We start from the raw sequence: 19,645 nt of genomic DNA on the forward strand, positions 1-19,645 counted from the left end.
CCAAACACTTGAGTATCTAGTTTCTTAGGAGGAGGAGGAGGTATCCAAAGTACTGTAATATTTTTCTTGCTTTATTCATCTTTCTTGTCATCTCTTGTTATGGATTACACATGCCTCTCTCAATTAGATATAGAATCCTTGAAGATGAAGACTTCATCTTTGTATCCCCATAACCTATCAGGGTACTGAACGTACAGTGTATACCAGTAAGTGTTTTTAAGTGAGTAAATAATTATTCAGCTAGCTATTGAGTAGGAGGAAAAGGTACTACACATATATTCTTGAGAAGCAGATAGCCTCGTATGGAGAGCATTCTAGCATGTATGTGACAATTAAGCCACAATAAATGACCCACAGAATGGATTATCAAACTGTGTCCTCCAGAGTATAAATAAGTACACATTTGTAACAGGGAGAAATTAAAGTACCATAGCTCATTTGGGGGTTAAGATAGCATTTGTTTAAGCCATCAGGATGATTAGATTCTGGATAGAATCCTTGCTGAAGAAAGACAGCCTAAAACAACTCTGAGGTGGATTCTGACATAGACTCCTTAAGACCTTTGCAGGAGTCTGGTTCCTTTCGCCTAAGCTTCAGAGACCCCTTGGTTTACTGGGGTGGACTGGGCTCTCCCAACATCTTCGCTTTACTTTATAACCAGATAAATGAGTCAATGTTGCCATTGCCTGGTATCTGACAACAGAAGCAGCTTTCGGTTAGCTACATTTGCATTGCTTAGGTTGGAGAGTTTTTCGTCTCCTTTCCTCGGTTCTGTTTCTTCTCACCGCCACATCCTTTGTTTCTCTTAGCACGGTTTGGACTACCTACGGGATAAAGTCAGAGCTGCTTTCCTCCTGGGGGTGCGAGTGTAGCTGTAGTGGGGGGAGGGAGGGAGGCAGGTGAGTTGCGGAATCGTGTTTCCCTTCGCTTAGACTTTTCTTTCACAGTTTTTGCTAGTCTATTCCCAGCCGCCCTGACTCAGAGGGAAAATGGATCACGGTTAAGTCAGCCCTAATACCCTCTAACGCGTTTTCTAGAGCATTTCCGACGAGTTCAGGATCTAAAGCAATTAGCGTACTAGACGGAGCTCCAAGGCTCGGCCCCGCCCCCTCCCTTAGGACGCCGATAGCGCGGGGCCGCGGGAGCCGGGAAGTCTCGCGGCTTGTTGCGCATGCTCCCAGGGCTCGGCCCGGGAAAAACGCTTCAAACTCTCTCCCAGAAACTTCCGGGTGGAGAGAAGTGGGCGGAGCCAGGGCCGGAAGCACAGGGGCGGGCTCCTACTCCTACTTAGTCTCCTCCCTTGGGGGAGCGCTACCACTCTCAGTTGGTGAGTGGAGTTTTATGTGGGTTGTGTGATCCCTGGTGTCGCTCCTTTCCAGTTTTCCACGGGGCTAGAAATCGACCTGGGGGAAGTCTGACACCAATGAGCCGGTAGGGCGGTAGCCCCTACTTTAGCTCCTCCGTTTACGGAGGTTCTTCCCCGACCCGGTCGGATTGTTGGCAGCTTCCTTTTGCCCCGCGTTTCTTCCCACCGTCCTGTTTTTAATCCCTTTGCAGCACCCACCCCCTCCTCCATTATGTATGACCGGGCTCCGCGCTTGCTTAGATTGGCTGAGGGTGGCAGCACTGAGGATCATGTGGGTCCTGGATCCTACCAGGTACCTTTCCTGAAGCAGCAGGCAACAGGTAAGATGTAGGGAAAGGCAAGCTCCTGACTTTCAGCCTGCTCGGCTTCTATGTGTCTGAGTTAAAAATAGTAGTACCACTTCATAAGTATGACAAACATGAAGTAGGCAGGGAATATCCTTCCTTATTTTACAGGTACTTGTAAAATAATTTGTCCCATTTCGCAAGGCCAGTAAGCGTATGGCAAGGCTTTTGATTCTACAGTGGTTGTCTACTACATCATACTTTAAATTGTACAGGTTAGATCTAGGATTTTGATTTCCTGGCCTTGTTGACTATGAGTCTCCTGTGTACTTCTTACTGCCTTGGGTATCTTTTGTTTGTAATCTTGCCTGCCTCACACATCTTTCCTAACTAGCCAGAGAAACATTGATTTACTAAGATACAACTATTTCTATTTTGCAATGTCGTTTAAAGATAGTCCCATGTATTTTTTCAGGTAGGTGCTTCCTATCTGACTATACCCATCTTCTCTTTGAACATACTTAATCAGAGCTCCTTTATCCCACAATCTGTAAAGAAAAACTAGACTCTTGAGAAATGGAGTGGGAATGGATAATTTAAATAATTTGTGTGCAGTTAGTGATGGGTTAACTTTTAATAAATCTAATTTGCTTTCTGCTTTTTATAATCTGATGATTTTTGTGGTTCTTAATACCATCCAAATTATAGTTTTTCCTTTGTTAGCCTGCATTTACCCTATTCCTACACCATATCTGTATTTTTAAATGAGTGCCAGGACCATTATTTTGTTGACATAACTGATAAGATTAGGGTATGAGATTGATTTCTTTGGGTGGAGTACAAATTTGTCATTTGTCATTGGTTTTAATCTTGAATTTTAATGTGTTTCAGCATCTGATATTGATACCAATTTTCTTGGAGCTAATTATATGTTTATTTAATGCAGCTGAGTTCTTATAAGCATTAACCCCTACCAGTTAGCCACCAACAACCACTCAAAATGCTTATACTTACGATATATATACTTTGCAACCCTTATTTTATTTTGACACAACTGACCACTGTCTTTTAGGAATATTTCCCTGGTATCTGTATCATTTTTTCCTAGTTCTTTTTCTAACTGTTGTCTTGGAACAGTCCCTGATACTGGTTAGGACCAAATAAATATTTGTTACTTGCTGAATTGAGGTACTATTTTTTCCCCCTCTCCAACCAACCTTCCATAGTCTTGTTTAAAAGTTTTAATTTTTCTAAACACTTTTTAAACATTTGCAAAATACTTCCCATCCTTTTCTTGTTGCTCTTATATTTACTTTCTCATTTAAATCCATAGCTTCAACTACTCCTCTATATTTTGAGTCTGATGACTCCTAGAACAAAGCATTTAAAGTTACAGGTGATTCCTATCTCTAAGATGAGGTTTCTCCTGATCCTAAGGCTTTTGCATTACCAATTACTTTTTCGGATATCTCTACTTGGGTGATCTCTAGCACCTGAAATTCCAAGTGTCTGAACTTAACGTTTTCCCCACCATTACTGGCCCCTTTGAAAAAATTCCCTGTCAGTCAATTATAAACTTTAAGCTTTGGAATTATTGTAGACTCCCTTTTTTTCTCTGATCACTGCCATTGATCATTAAGACCGGTTGATTCTTCTCATCTCTCCAAGTAGTCCCCTTTCTTCATTTAACTGCCCTTGACGTAGTTTGGGCTTTGTTATCTCTATTCTGAAATAAACCAATAAAATATTACTGGTTCCTCTATTTCAGTCTCTAATTCAACTTCTGTCTTACGGGTAATGTCATCTAAGATACAATTATGCTGTTTGTTTAAAAAATTCCTTTTAACACTAAGGTTAAAATATGAACTCCTAAATATGGTGCATAAAATTCTTCATGATTTAATCCCTGATCTGGTCTCTCACTTTACTCAGTCTTTCTAGGCACCCACACTTCCGCCAACACTTAACTTACACATCAGCAATTCTAACCTTGCATTATCTATAAATTTTGGTATCTGCTGCTACCTTTGCTGAGCGTGCTCTTTCTCCCTTTCTTTCCTGGCTAATTACTTATTCTTTGAGCTTCAGGTAAAGTGAAGTTATTCTCTAACTCCACCCTGACTCAGGTCTTCCTTTGACTCCTTAGTGACTCAAAGCACTTTGATACTATGTTGTAATTGTCTGTTCATTTGTCTGGCTGCCACAATAATGCGTGAGATTCTTGAGAGCAATCATTATTATCTCTACTGTGTTATTCTCAGTTTTTATCTCAATACCTTAACACATAAGAGCTTAATTTTTGAAAGAAAGTCATTCTTGAAATAAAGTTAAAATAAAAATAATGAGTTGCACATAGCAGAATTAAAAACTCTTATAACCTGACTTGTGTGAACTCTCCTTAGAGATCAGTAACTGGGGTGTTGCAAGGCCTTTTTTTTTTTTTTTTTAAACTATTTTAGAGAATTGTGCCTTGTTGACCTATGGAGGAAACTAGAAGATTCCATACTTGGGAACTTTGAGCAGCTGCATCCCATTAGCAATACTCAGCCACATGCTAATAATAGTAATCAACAGAAGGTGTAGGTTTCTCTTTAGTCATTTCTCTACAGGATTCTCTGGCAAGATAATTTAAAAGTAGCTATTATCTCTTTCCTAGGTACATTCTACTTTCCCCCTCTTTTAAGATCAGTAACGCACCGGACCATGCGGAAGAATACACAATCAGTTCATTTAAAGATCCGGTGAATTTTATGGAGTATTATGTAGTAAGAGCAGATGTTGTGACTTTATATAATTTGTTACCTTGAATTACACGGGAGGAGAGGACCTTAGAGTCTTAGAACTTAAAAAGAAACGTGCAGATACTCTTTATTCCCAGTCTTTCTCTCTTAATGACCATTATCTTCTTACTGTAGCCTGCTTGTCGGTCCTCCAGTGTACTGTCTTCATATTTTCCTCAGGAAATTCTTTCCACATTAAGTTGCAAACTTCATTGCCTTGGCCTTTGTCCGTTTGATCAGGGAGACTTTTGTACTCAGGCTTTGCACGAAAGAAATAGGACTGAACTGCTCTGATTTCCTGAGTGGGAGAGATAATGGATATTCCAATTCCAAATTAGTGAGAGCTACTTCTCATTTTCTCACAGTTATCTGCAGGAGCAAGCAAATCTTTCCCAGAGACAACCAGCTTAGTGAAATATGACAAAAATGTAGTCCTCTTAATAATGTGATTGTTCCTGGTATTATTGTGCTAAGGAGTATTTTATTGCTCTTTGAGCTTGGTTTACATAATAAATGACACCCACATTAGCTGTATATTAGCTATATGTATTGGTTCTATACAAATTATGTAAGCTGGGGACACTGGTTCTTTAATACATTCCCAAATTTCTCCTTTGATGGAGTGCAGTTAACTTTACCACGGAAGCATGAGCTGTCCATGGTCTTGCACTCCTGTCTGTGTGCCTGTGTCAACAAGAATGATTTTACCTTACTAGCCAATCAGAATTTAGGGAGACCATCTCAGAGGATGCAATCCATCTTTATTTAAATTTAAACAAACAGTGTGTATGTGATTGCTGTATTTGTTGATGTCCCTTAAGATGAGTGTGTGTTTCAAAGATCTAGTTACTGCTTTTCTGTAAAGAAGGCCTTTTTTGTTTTGTAGTTGTGGCTATGGAAGTTGTCCTTTATTCACATGCTGTCTGTCTGCTTTCTCAGAATGGACTGACTTTAATTGCTTCATGCCAGTTTGATTTATCTTCTGCTGGTGGTGCCTCAAACTTAATATATACCAAATTGAACATATTTCTTGCTTCTCAAATCTTGTCCTCTCCTATAGTCTTCATTTCTTCTTTCTATCTGACAGTTTGATTTATCGGTTGCATTTAGCACTTCGTATGTCAGTGTATTCATATGTCTCAAGTCGAACTTTTTATCTCATATTCCACCAACCCTAATTCTCTAGAACCCTCTTCTCCTATTTTTTTACCTTAATTATTGGCAGGACTATAATGTATAATGTAATTACACTGTAATTATTTGTTTATTTGTCTGGCTTCCCCACTATTTGAGGCCAGGGTTTTAGCTTATTCATTATTGTACCCTCACTATCTCTCTATGACACATAAAAAAGCATTCAGTATTGCTGAATGAATGACTAAAGATGTAGTTTAGAATATCACCTATTAATCCTGTATTTATTGTTTAACATGGAGGATATATGATAGAGTGACCAAACATCCTGGTTTACCTGGGAATGTACTGCTTTTAGCACTACAAGTCCTATGTGCTTGGAAAACTAGGACAGTTTGTCCCCGTAACTGTAAACATTAGGCATACAGTTATGAATGAAACAGAAAAGTCCCTTCTCTTATAGAGCTTATCAGCATCAACATTTTAATTTTCTTGTGGTTTAACTTGAGCTCAATATTTCATATAAACTTTTAACCTGTTGATGAAAGGTTCTATATGATTAATGTTGGAAAACTTCAGTGAGGATGTTATGAGTACTGGCTTTCTTGCATACATGGGGCTACTGTGTGGGGTTTTCTTCCCCCCATGTTTATATGAATTACAGTATTTTTTAATTAATTTTGCATTTGTTTAGGTAGATTCAGTTAGAATCTCTGCCATGTTCTGATGACAGCTACCTCAGAACTAGCCTGAGCTTAGCTTTCATATCTATCTCATATTTCCTCAGTGTCTGTATGAACCTACATTAAAAAAAAATATATATATATACCTTTAACTGTGAGATGAAATACTTATGCAGAAAATTGCATAAAATATACATGTACAACTTAAAAAGTGAATACTCAAGTCAGGAAATATAACATTGTAAAATTTTCCTTTTTAATCATTACCCTTTCCCTCTCCCCTACAGGTAAGCATTATTCCAACTTTTATGGCAATTACTTCTTTGCTTTTTTTTTATGGATTATTAAACCATATCATAATGAAATGTCTCTCTTAGCCCTGGTAGTCCTTGTCCTAAAATCTGCCTTGTCTGATTTTAATATAGTCACTCCAGCTTTCTTTGATTCATGGGTATATGGTATATATATTTTTTATCCTTTTGTTTTTAACCTTTGTGTCTTTGTTTTAAGAGGGTTTCCTATGGACTGCATAATGTTGGGTCTTTATTATCCAGTTGGACAATCTACCTTTTAATTGGGCTGTTGAGAACTTCTCCATGTAATTTAATTATAATATTGTTGTGTTTAAATTTATGCTCTTGTTACTTGTTTTCTGTTTATCTCTCTGTTCCTCATTTCTTTTTTCTTCTTTCCCTATCGTAGCTGAATGATTTGAGTTTTCTTTTTAAATAGCTCTGTTTTTATCGCCACTTTGGGTTTACCAGCTACACTTCTTTGTACTGATACTTTTTCTAATCACTTCAGTGTGGTTGAGAACTTCCCCTCTTACTGATCCTCTGAATATTTTAGCACTTCAGATATTTTTCCATGTCTAAAATTAAATATTTTTCTTAATGCTTCAGTAGGTTGTTGCTTTTTAAGGATAAGGTCTATATTTTACTTACTTCTTTTGTGCTTCAGTACCTAACAGAAATAAATAATTCTTGATTTCAGTTGTATTTTAAAACACGAGGGCCTCAAAAGAAATGTTATTTCTAGTTTTCAAAATATCTTATTAGTCTAGATTAGCAAGCTTTTAAACTTTACTAATTATCACCATATATCCTCATAGTGTACGTTTTTCTTAGGTGTGTAAGATTCTCACATGTTTTGAGTCTTCACTTTGATTCTTTTACTACCTGTTGAACATAGCTGCTCTAGTTTCTCCCATTTCTTCCTTAGTATCTATGTTGCTTAAACTGTGCTCATTTTCTTGATACATTGCTTTAAAAACTTTATCAATCTTTCAGCAGACTGAGTATGTCTACTATTTACTGCGTGTGTCTAATCTTATGATTGTGTCTTGGATTTATAAACCTTTGTTTGGGGTCAGGCAATCAAGAAATATTTACTGAGTGCCAGCTATGTACCAAAGCAAGGAAACGTTATTAATTATTTGCTGTATGCTCACTTTAAATTGTTTCTATCTAGGCTCTCTCTACAAATTCATTTATGCTACTCTCTGTAAATAATATATGTTTTTCCAGAATATAAAACTGTGGTCTTCTGAGGATGAAAATATCTTACCAGTTAAATATGACTGTCATTTTCATCCCAGCCAGATATGCTTAGAGGAAAAAAAAGTTTATTTTGTTTTATTTTCTTTAGGTATTTTTTCCTGTTTAGGAAGTCTAGTTCTGTAGGTTTTTGTATTTAATATACGTTAACGCAAATTTGGCTCGTACAGAGAATTTTTAAAATGCAACAACTTCTGTAGCTTTTTTTTCTTAGTTTTGATAATATGGTTTCAGCAATTGAGGTTACTAAATGATTTTTTATATTTTGAGTGTTTTTTCTCTGAAATCATTAGAATCCTATCTTATCCACCAGCGGTGTGATTTTACTTTTACAGGTGGCTATGCACCATTCCTTTCTCTGGCTGCCAGAGAAAGTACTTTAACTGTTGCTTCTAACACTGAGAAAGCTGTTCCAGGTCCAGGACACTATGATGTTTCAGAAGTGCAGGTAAATTTATAATCATTACTATAATTGAGTTAATAAAAGTCATGCTTTCTTCCTCTCATAAACTAACATGTCATTTGTCATATTTTATTTTCCCTTCATATTACCTTCTTTCACCTTCAATCTGTATTTTGTAATTAGAATAAGAGAAAAATAAATGTGTTCAGTGTTGGTTGTCTGGTTGGGTGTTGATCACTCTTCCGTATATTCTACAAGACATAAACCATTGTTACATGCTTCATGGTCCTTGAGACTCCTGAATGGGAGAATAAGACTGTTGAATGAATTAAGGCCCACGAAATTTGTACAAATGGTCAAAATACGTAGAATAAGGATGGTAGCAGAGTGAAGGAATTGGTTTGTGTGCCAGCTGTTGGAGGCCTGGATCTGTGCATTGATGCCTTAATTTTTGCATTAGACTTCCTGAATTGTTAAAGGAAATGATTCTAACCATTAGGGGTTTTTGGTTGCAAACAATAAAACAGACTTTTAAGACAGATACTAGGTTTGTAATAAATTCATAGGTAAGTACTTGAGTGGCTCATAGACTTGCAGGAGGAATTGAACAGTCAGATCTTAAGGATAGGACTAAGATAATTCTAGGTATTTCAGTAGTAAGAACTTCTGCATCATTCAATGGGAAACTGCTGTTAGGTAACTTAATTCTATAATTTCCTTTCACTTTTTATGTGTGATAGCATAAAGATTAAAGATTAAAGACTAAATTAAGATTAAAATGACCAGTAGGAAGAATCTGGTCCAGTGTTATTATGGACCCACATCTGTGATTCCTGGGTCAGGGATTCCTGTGTTTGGAAGCTCCTTTAAAACCACAAAGTATAGGAGAGGTTTGATTGTCCCAAGGGTGGCAAATAAGCTATTATGAGCAGATAATAGAAGGGATGCTGGACAGTTAAAAGCAGTAGATTTCCATTACATTTCACCCCTTGACTGACCAGTTCTCTTCTCTCATGCACACAAAATACACACACTTCTTCCCATTTATATAATTTTTAAAAATGCAATTATTTTATGTACAGTTTTCAAGTGTACTTTCTCAGAAACAGTCAAACAAATGTCTAGCTACTGCATTCAAAGATGAAATTACAGTGTTACTACCAAATGAATCCTGATTAAGGCCATTTCTTCTGTTCTTTCATATTCCTATTTCATTATTCTGCAACTTATAGATTAAATGGTAACTATAATATGAGATTAATGTCTCATTATGAAGAAGTGGTTAGGAGTGTGGGCTCTGGAGCTGGACTGCCTAGATTCAGAATCTGTCTCTGCCACTTAACTAGCTGTGAGACTTACCAAGGCCCTAGGAGATTAGTGGTTTCCTTATTGATTAAGTAGGGGTAATAACTTTGTAGGCTTTTTCTAAGGATTAAATATATTAATAAGCATTAAGAATAGTGCCTGATTATAGTTGGCCTTCAATAAATTTTAACCATTCTTAGTGTTGCCATTTTACAATAGAAAGGGGAAAGAAATAGAGGGAAAATGAAAGAAAGTGATATACGAAGCAAGGAAACACAGGTGGGGACCTGTTTTGTGTCTGCAACTGATCACGAAGCTATAGGTAGCTTAAGATTTTTCCGTTACTCATTCCCTGGTCCCCATCTCTTCATCAAGAACTTTGTCTGGTGGAGTTCTAGCTTAGTGGGATGACCAGAATCTTTAGATCCAAGATGTCTGAGCTGTTAGTTCTTTGGCTTACTTCTTAAACCTTTAAGTAAACTTGCTCTTAGCATTTTTACTTGGTGTTAGGAGGCTCTGCAGGGTGTCCTTGGGTTCCATTCCACCACATTCCTCTTGACTCCCATTAATCCTGTTTTTCTGTCCTGGTCGGAGTTGATCACCCCAGCCAATACACAGACCTGCTTATTTTGTTTTCTGCTTGGTAGCATAAAGAACCTGGAATGGCCAGTTGGTAGTTTCAACTGTCAGTTCAGGAGAACACATCTTGCTTCTCCCTGGGGTTTTAAAACCTCCGTAAAACTAGAGCCTAGGGCACAAAAAGCACAACATTCCATAGTGGTCATTAGATGTAGTCATTAGAAGTGCCACTCCTGCTTCCGCTCCATGGCTCACAGATCAGACCAGCATATTATGGGTGTATGGGCTTGCTAGTTCTACCAAGATTTCCCTTCTTAAGCCTAGTATAACTCCAGTATTCCAAGAGGGAGATATAGTAAAATACATAATATGTAGATTTCAAACTTGTTAAATATGACAAGTATCAGGATTTTGGAGTATTATTTTAATTCTCATATAGTTGGTTCCACATGTAAAATAATATAAAGTGCAGTTTAGATCAAATTTTATTTTATTCCAAATTGGGTACATTTTTTAGATTTCAAGAATAAAAAATTTAAAAATGTGCTTTTTTGTATGATGGGTGATCTAAGAAAAAAAGAGTTCTAGTATTCTCTATTTTTCTAAAAATTAAAAACAAATACCAGGAGAAGATTGATTTCCTTGGTTTAAAAAATGACTTATTACTTATTTACACAGTTGCTGGATTTTTTTTTTTTTGTAGTTTTATTCTTGCAGAACTTTTAGAAGTTCAGGAAGTGTGAATTTATCATATTTGAAAAATAAAGTCCATTTCATTTTAAATAGCTGAATTAGTAAATATGTTTATAATGTGACATAAGTTACATATTAATTCTGTAAATAGTATATTAGGTAATTAAAGAGATACTCTTACTGGAAATTAATGCATATATTTAACAATTTATTTTTATACTTTTCTTTTGGAACTGTAGGTTGAAATGTTGCTTTCTATCAGCAGTTGGTCAGTAAATATTACTTGGGGACTTCAAGTGAAATTTAAAAAACTGAAAATGTGGGTTGTAGTTGTGATAGTTGTCTCCACTGTTAAATACAGAATGCTCGAAGCTTTTATAAAGGCAGAACATTTAGGAATGGAAGCTGTGTGCCCCAACTTGGTCTTCTCTATTTCTCTCTTCCTCTTACGGTTGCTTTACTTTGGTTATGGTTGTGACTGGTATTCCAAAGCTGGGGTCTAATTTTTGCCTTTACAGCTCTTGCCCAGTTATAGGCAAAATAATTTCCTTTGCTTCCTGTAGCATATCTGAAGTATGTTAATTTTTTTCAAAAGAAATTTTGCTTAGTAGGAAAGAACATAAAAGAAATTAAGGAAATAAGCAGAAGAATCAAATTTACAAGATGTAGGTTCTTATCCTTTGATAATTAGCTTACTAAGTCACGTGTTTATTAAGTCACACACAGAACAAACATATCCTGTTTCCTAAGATGATTCCCACTCTAAAATGTCAGTACAGATTTCATTTATGTTTTCTGGTTCTATTCTCCTCTAGTTTCTGACCTGTCTCTACATAGCAGTTATCATTTTGTTCCTTACTACAGAATGGTTTTAGATGTGGTGATCTCCCAGATATAGTTTACTTCTTATTTTTCATTAGCCAGGCCTAGGAATAGATGTCCAAGTTAGGCTTTATTTTTGATTAGAGCTGAATGATAGGCTAGCATATGTGATACAGTGCATGGCCTCACCCTTCTGATGAGGCTCTACCTCCTGTAGTGCTGGGGATTGCTGACAATATAAATTCACCTGATAACCCTAGCATATGCACAAAGCACAGTACTCACAAAGTAGTAAGACTTTTTTCTTACAGGTTTTGATATAAAATGTATCTTTTTTTGTAATATAATTTTTAGGTCACTTATCTGACATATGGAAATTCCTTTCGTAACCTTTTATAAAATTAGTAGAATTGATAAGTATGAATAATTAAAAAAAAGTCTTGGTTAAGTTGTACCACAGATTTAAAAAAATCAGATTAGGTTGATTTTACCATCTTCTGTTGAAGTATTTGATATAAATGGCACATGATAGAGACTATAACATTGGCTTTCAAAGAATTACAATTTGAGGAGATCTTTTCTTTTCACATGATTTTTTAAAATCTAACTTGTAATGCTAATGTTTTACAAAAGCATTCAAGTCTACTGTTACAGATCCAAACTCTTTAAACATGGGAATTGTGATCTTATTAAAACAGTAATCAAGTAGTAATTAAAACAGTAATCAATTCTGTCTAAGAATATAATTTGACTCATTTTTAAAAAGACCTCTTTTGTGCATTTCTTAAAAGCTGATTGCAGCTGAATAAGACGCAAACCAGAGACAGGCTCACTTAATAGTGGTTGTGAACAACTGCCATGTACACCCCATGTGAAGAGTCCTGTTGGTAAATCAGTAACTTAAAAAAAACCCTTATCAAATGCCAACAACTATTAATATGAATTATCTTTGAAATGACTGCATCATGACTGTTTATTGAAACTAATACGATGGAATTTTATGTGAATTAACTGGCTGTTAGCCAGTTGATAATTTTCTGCTTCCAAAGAATCCAGATACGTGGCGTGGAGAGCCGTGGAAGATTCCCCCCCATACCTTCTCTGCAATAAGCAGTGTTTAAAACTAGCCTGAGCATAGAATCAAGTTGTTGCCAGTAAGACTGCATAAACATCCCTGAACGTGACCAAAATGTTTTTCATGAAAATGATTAATCCGAAGCAAGCCTGGAAAGTTTGCTTTTTCCCTGTAATATGAGCATTTTTAGCTTATTTCGGAGGTACAGATTCTCCCGGGGCCTATAAACTCTCTTTATTTTTGCTCTATAACTTTGGAGACTCTTTTGTCTCTGATTCCTGTTTTCAAACTAAGTGTTGCATTCTCTCAGAGTGTTCAAAGTACAGTAAATTTTAGTTTGAGTTGCGTTAAAACTGTTGGCTATAATTGTCATTCTCTCATTATCCTCTCTCATTAGAGAACGTCTTCAGTCAACAGCCTTAACTTTCTTAGGCTGAGTTTTAAAACTATTTGTTCGTATTAATATGTAATATTTATCAAATAGATATTAATTAAAAAGTGTTTCTTTTAATTATTTCATATTTTTCTCTCCAATTTAGTATAATATAAAAGGAGGCCATAGTCTACAAAACCGGGAGAAACGTTTTAAGACGTTTATTTCAGATGGTCCAGGACCAGCAAGCTATGATCGGTCTTATCCTGGAACATTAGATCTCATAAACAGAGAAGTGCTGGTGTCTAAAGAGCGTCTTCAGGCAGTACGTTGCAGTTTTTTTTCTTTTTTCTTCAAGCAGAGTCAGTTTACAGTGTGTCAATTTCTGGTGTGTAGCATAATGTTTCAGTCATACATATACACACATATATTCGTTTTCATGTTCTTTTTCTTTATAGGTTACTACAGGATACTGAATATAGTTCCCTGGGGGGACTTTAAATTATGCTTCTAATGACTTTTTAAAATTTAAAATAAAATAGAAAAAGTTTAATATTTTATGTGATAAGTACATTTAAAAAAACATACTATAAAAATTAGTAGGTTTATTAGTATTATTAGTATATTGTAGTTCATAATTAAATGGGTATTTGATGTTTATAAACCTTAGTATTAACATTTGACTTCATATTTGCTTTTGATGAATCTGTAATCACTTCTAATGTCTATGGTGAATAGAAAGTAAGGGAGATTTAAAAAACTACTTTAGTGGTTTACCTCTTTATATAGAGGAAACTCTGTGTTAAGTACTGTTAATAATACAGTGGAATTTAAAACATGACTCCTGAAATTAAAAAGCTTAAAATGGGAGAGAGATATGTAGATTGTTACTAATGCAAGATGAAATGTGACAGGTGCTAAATGAATGATCATGTAATTAAATGCCGTAGGAATTTAAAGGAAGACTGCTGTATTATGGGAAGATATAATTTGTAGAGGATTTATAGATGAGGTTGACTTTGAAGAATAGGGTTGGAATATGCATTCTAGGCATGGAGAACTTCATGAATAAAGATAGGAAAGTGGGATCTTATGAAGGACAATGAGAAGATGATTCTGATTGGAGTGAAGGATTTGTGTAGGAGACCAGCAGGTGACACGTTTAGAAAGGTACATTGGTGTTATATAATGAATAACTTTTATACCAAAGGCTTACCCCTTTAAAATAAATAATATAATCTAGCAGATTTTGGTCATAGTTTGTTTAGAGTAGTTCCCTCTCCTCTTTCCACAAGTCCTTCACATAGTTTATATTAATTAAATTTTAATCAGTTCTTTGTTTAGGAGGATATATTTTAGTGCTAAGTTCTCAGTTGAATAATGTCAGTGTAATGACAATGAGGTTAAGTTTTATAAGTATATTTAAATATCAGCTCTTTAATGCATGGGGACAAAGTAAATGTCTGTTTATACATGCCAAGTGTTTATTAGATATTTTTTGAGTAATTACGTGTGTCAGACATAAAGCTAGGCACTGATAATACACAGAAGACAGATCACTGCTCCTTGGAATCTATAATTTTAACAGGGAAGTAGTGAATGAAATCTAGTACAAAACAGTTGATGAAATGCTGTTTTGATAAACATATATCATAATAAATTTTTTACTAAGTGTCCAAAGTACAGAGTTTTTGAGGAAATAGTGATATCGTAGTCAAACTGGATCTTGAAGGATTCACTGAGGAGTTAAAAAGAATTTGAGAAAACACTTCAGATGGAGAAAACCTTATGAATAAAGACACTGAATTATTTAATGGTGTGATAATGTTCAGGGAAGAACAAAGTTCTTTTGGAATATTTGGAATTTAGGATCTAAGGGAGAGTGATAGGAATAGAGGATTGAGAAGGAGGTTGAAGCTACATTTTGGAAAGTCTTGACATCATGCAAATACTTTTTGAAAGCAGTGAATGGGAAGGAAACCATTCAATACTTTCCAGTTTTAATTTGGTAACCAGTTTCATAAATATCACTGAAACTACTTCATAGTTGTCTCTAGTGGTTAAAAAAAAAAAAAGTAAAATCCTACCAGTGGTGGTATGTTTATAACATAATTGTATATTGGGCATGTGTGCACTCAACTATAGCATTTAGTTATTTATATAAAAACTACGTAGGATCGATACATTCTTAATAATTTTTCAGATAACTAAATCATTTAAATGCCAGTATTTTATTTGATATATTTTATACTAGTACTTCTAATATATGTTATTCCTTCCTGTTTTTATTTAAATTATAAAATATTTTACATGAAAGGAAATTTTGAAAAGATAATCACCCTAAAATTTCAGACTCTAACAGTGATAATTCTGTTAATTTTTGCATAATTCCTTTCAGATTCAAATCATATATGTATATGACTTTAGACATTTATATATAATTTTACATAGCTTACCTAGCTATAGTCATAAATTGAGTGTTACATTTTATATTTTTAAATTACCATTTAGCATTATATCATAGATATTTCCCTTGCTACATAGTCTGCAAAATTAGGATATTTATACAGGGCACCAGTAAGATGGAAGTAAGTCAGGAGCTGGGAAAGAATGAAGCTGAGAAATGTTACAGAAAAGTATAAAATTTGTTTTTGCCTGGCAGATACTATGATAGCACAGTGCACATAACCACCTTGAACTGCTGATTGGTGATGTGGATGTAGGAATTAATGCCTGTTTTTTGGAATCAGTATTACTTGCTTTAGTAAGCAAGATAAATAACAGCCAAGTGAAAGATTCCTTGCCTCCAAAGATGACTTTCAGAGTGATTTGATTTGTATTACTATTTAATAGTAATTTGGTTAAATCTTGGTTTACATTATGAGATAAGACTGACTTTTAAATTACTTTTATAGACAGATTTTTTGGTTTATATTATAAAAGTCAAGTCAATATTTAATAGCTGTCTTTTAGTAAGTTTTAATATTAGGTTCTTCATTCCTTCTCTTACTTTGAGTACATAATATAGTATGTTTTTTTAACAGAAAATTTCAAGGGCACTTACAGTTTCCAGAAGTGTTGATGTTCCTTCAATTCCTTGTGGACGGTCGTACGGTTATCATATTAATGAGGATGACAGTATTATAAAACATTTTCCACCTGCAAGTGACAGCACACTAGGTCCAGCGTACTATAAACCTCAGTTTGTAAGTATAATACATTTCATATTGACAATTGGAAGATTGTTTATGTTTATGCATATTTTAGTTAATGTGACAAATAGACCCAGTATCAAATAGATCCCCAAATCTCAGTGGCTTAATCAACAGAAGTTCTTTTTTTCCTCATTCAAATGGGCATTTCTAGTTGATAAGAGACTTTCCTCCATGTAGAGATTCAGGGATCCAGGTTTATTCCATTCATGTTACTGTCTTGTCTAAGGGCCTTGGTGTCATCTGTATCCAGCTGGCAGAAGGGGAAAGAGGACAGAGAACTGCTAGTGGGGGTTTCTGCAGGCCAGGCCTGGGAATTCAAGTTCAGGCACATGAATGCACATAACTGCCAAGGAGCCTGGGAAATGCGGTCTAACTGTATCTAGGAAAAAGAGGAAACAAGTTTAACTTATTAAAAGTCTCTGTTATAATGTATAAGCATATGCAATACATAGACATTCTTTTTCTGAATTTGAAAGGAAAAAATTTTATTTATAAAAGAATTTGAGTCTGACAGGGTAAGTATTATTTACCAAACTTCACAACTGATTGTAAAAAAATACAGAGCTTCTCTGATTAAAATATCAAACATAATGTAGCAGATCCATTTCATCCAGATTTTAAATTTCATACCTGGCCAGAGTTGAACAAAAGTTTTATTCAGCCAGCTGAAATGTATGAGTTACCCATGAATATAGATAAATCTGGTTTTACTTAGTTACAAGACTGAAGTAACAGTGTTTTGAACCTGTTGTATTTTTGTATTTTCATGAGATCTAAAGGAAATAATCCCAGTGAGGAAAATGGCAAAAATTTAGGGTAGACTTAAGGACAGGCTGAAAGGGCACCTGGGGGCAAAGAAAAGGTATTCTCAGGATTTAGCTTGACTTTTACTCCCAATACTCTGTAGTTTTTTGTTTGAACATGTCTCCATCTTTGGGTTTAGGTTCAAGCACCTTCTGAAACCATTTGCTTTTTGGCAATAGATATACTGGAGCATTTGGGGGTCTTAGATACTTGTTTTCTTCCTAAAGTATTTTTATTGTAATTTATGTAATTACACATAGGCTAGTACAAACCTAAAAACAGATACTCATGTACCCACCATCACATATAACACATATTAAAATTTTAATCACACTTTAATTAGCTACATTTTAAAATAAATATATTATTACAATTATTACCCTACCCAGTTTCCCTCCCTCTATTCTTCTCCCTTTGCCAAAGTAAACAGTAAATCTTTATTACATATAAATAACAATATATATTGTTGTATGATTTAAAACAGTTAAGTAAATGGTATCATCTGGTATGTAGGCTGCTTGCTATTTTACTTATGTTGTATTTTCTAGATTTAACTACAGCAATGTGTTAGATCTAATTCATTTATTGCTTCTAGTTAGTTTCTTTTTAAAAATAAAATAAAATTTTGAAATAATTTCAGACTGGTAGAAAAGTTACAAGAATAATACAAATAATTCCTGTATACCTTTCACTTAGATCCTGCAGTTAACACTTTATCACATTTGCTCTATCATTTTCTCCTATATATGTTTATATTGTCATTTTAATTAAGCAATTTCAGAGTACATTTCAGGCATGATGCCCCTTTGCTCCTAAATAGTTCAATGTAAAATTTCTAAGAACAAGAATTCTCTTTTATAATCACAGTGTAATTATCATAATCAGAAAAAATTCATTCATATAATACTATGATCTAATCTATAGATATTTTAAAAATATTGCTAATTATCTCAATGATATTCTTTTAAAAAATGGGTTTTGGTTCAGAGTCCAATCTGTTGTTACATGTTGCATTTAGCTGTTGTGTCTTCAGATTCCTTTAATTTGGAACAGTTCTTCAGTCTTTGTCTTCTTTCCCAGGTAAACTGGTAGATTTTATCTCTAGTACACCCTCTAAAAGCACTGAAGTCCTTCAGGCTGAAATGAAAGTTCATTAGACAATAACTCAAATTCTCTTTAAAGATTTAAAGTACAAAGGTAAAGTTAAATACACAAGCCAGTATTATTTTTGCTTTGTAACTCTTTTTTATTTGTTGATTATGGAACACACTAGAAATGATACTTTTGATGCTCGAATACAGATATTTTAAGACCTGATAGGCTGCTGCATACTATAAAACTTAAGAAGAACTAACTTACCTCTGGTAAATGGAGAGTAAGGATATTGTAAGTTATAGAATGTCTCCTGTTCACCTGAGAATTCCCATTTCTTTCTGGATATGGATTTTTTTGTCCCAGGAGTATTTTGCTCTCCCTCTCTATGCCATACCTAGTTTTCCAGGCCTTAGCTATCCTATCATCCTGTTAATAATACCAAAGTAATTAATTTATATCAACAGACAGTGCCAATATCTTAGATATTTGAGTAAGGTATGCTTAGAAGAACAATGGAGATAATTCTGTAAAAATTACAGTGAAATTGATAGAAGTCCTGTGGTCTAATATCAGTATATTCAGTCCACGGTAAAGGACAATTATGAGAGGTAGTGTAATGGAACCAGACTACCTGGGTTTATCTCTTGGCTTTTACTGCTTAATAATTATTTGTCCTTGACCAAGTTGCTTAAGCTGTCTGTGCCTTATCCAAAATATCCAGGGAAAATCTTTGGTCTAAAATATTGGAACTAACAATTTTTTTTTTTCCACAGTAGTCATAGAACCTTGGCCTTAGCTTAAGCAGTTCTCTGATTACTTTTAATTTAAATCTCAAAATATTATTCTTCCTTTAAAATTATATTTTTATGTATACTCTTTGTTTCAGAATAATGTATCATCTATTAGAAGGCCAGAATAATGCCTCCAAGTTTTCCAAGTATACAAAATCTTTTTCACATATGAATAAACATTACTTTGATATATAAAATTTGGTTCTTTCTGGCTAAATTATTGTCCAATAGAAGACAAATAAGAAAATTTATTCTACAGTTCTAATAGATCTAACTTGATGACCTATTTTAGTAATTATTGAGTCAATCCTTGTATTTATTAGAATACTTGTATTTATTAGAATAAAACTTGTATTTATTAGAATAAAAATCTAGATTGAATTTAAGAAAACATGTAAAAACAGATTTACATGTAAGTTAAAGACATAGTTGTTAATATTCAAGAAGATTCAATAAAACTTAATTTGAACTGAATTGTGGTATTTTCTGAAATATCCATCTTGAATTTGAGAGAACTAGAGAGAGGGCAGCAGAGCTTAATAGCTGAAGGCTTCATTTTCTTATTTTTTTCCTGCAAGGAAAAAAAAACCCAAAAACAAAAACTACAGGTTCTCACAGACTACTGTGAAATTAATACTGTAGTAATGTTAATTCAAGTATCATCCAAATTTCTGATAATTCTCATAT

General features: G+C 34.5%; 1 protein-coding gene across 1 annotated transcript in view; it reads left to right on the forward strand.

Annotated features, from left to right (window-relative positions):
- The first annotated feature begins 1,286 nt into the window (after window positions 1-1,286).
- STPG2 (sperm tail PG-rich repeat containing 2) overlaps window positions 1,287-19,645 on the forward strand; it is a 443,917-nt gene continuing 425,558 nt past the window's right edge. Inside the window, exons 1-4 of the mRNA XM_074343578.1 lie at window positions 1,287-1,686; window positions 8,139-8,251; window positions 13,220-13,378; window positions 16,098-16,259. Coding sequence (XP_074199679.1) covers window positions 1,578-1,686; window positions 8,139-8,251; window positions 13,220-13,378; window positions 16,098-16,259 — 543 coding nt within the window. The 5' untranslated portion in view covers window positions 1,287-1,577. The remainder of the gene's footprint in view (window positions 1,687-8,138; window positions 8,252-13,219; window positions 13,379-16,097; window positions 16,260-19,645) is intronic.

Source organism: Camelus bactrianus, chromosome 2 (assembly GCF_048773025.1).
Source record: "Camelus bactrianus isolate YW-2024 breed Bactrian camel chromosome 2, ASM4877302v1, whole genome shotgun sequence".
Classification (NCBI taxonomy): Eukaryota; Metazoa; Chordata; class Mammalia; order Artiodactyla; family Camelidae; genus Camelus; species Camelus bactrianus.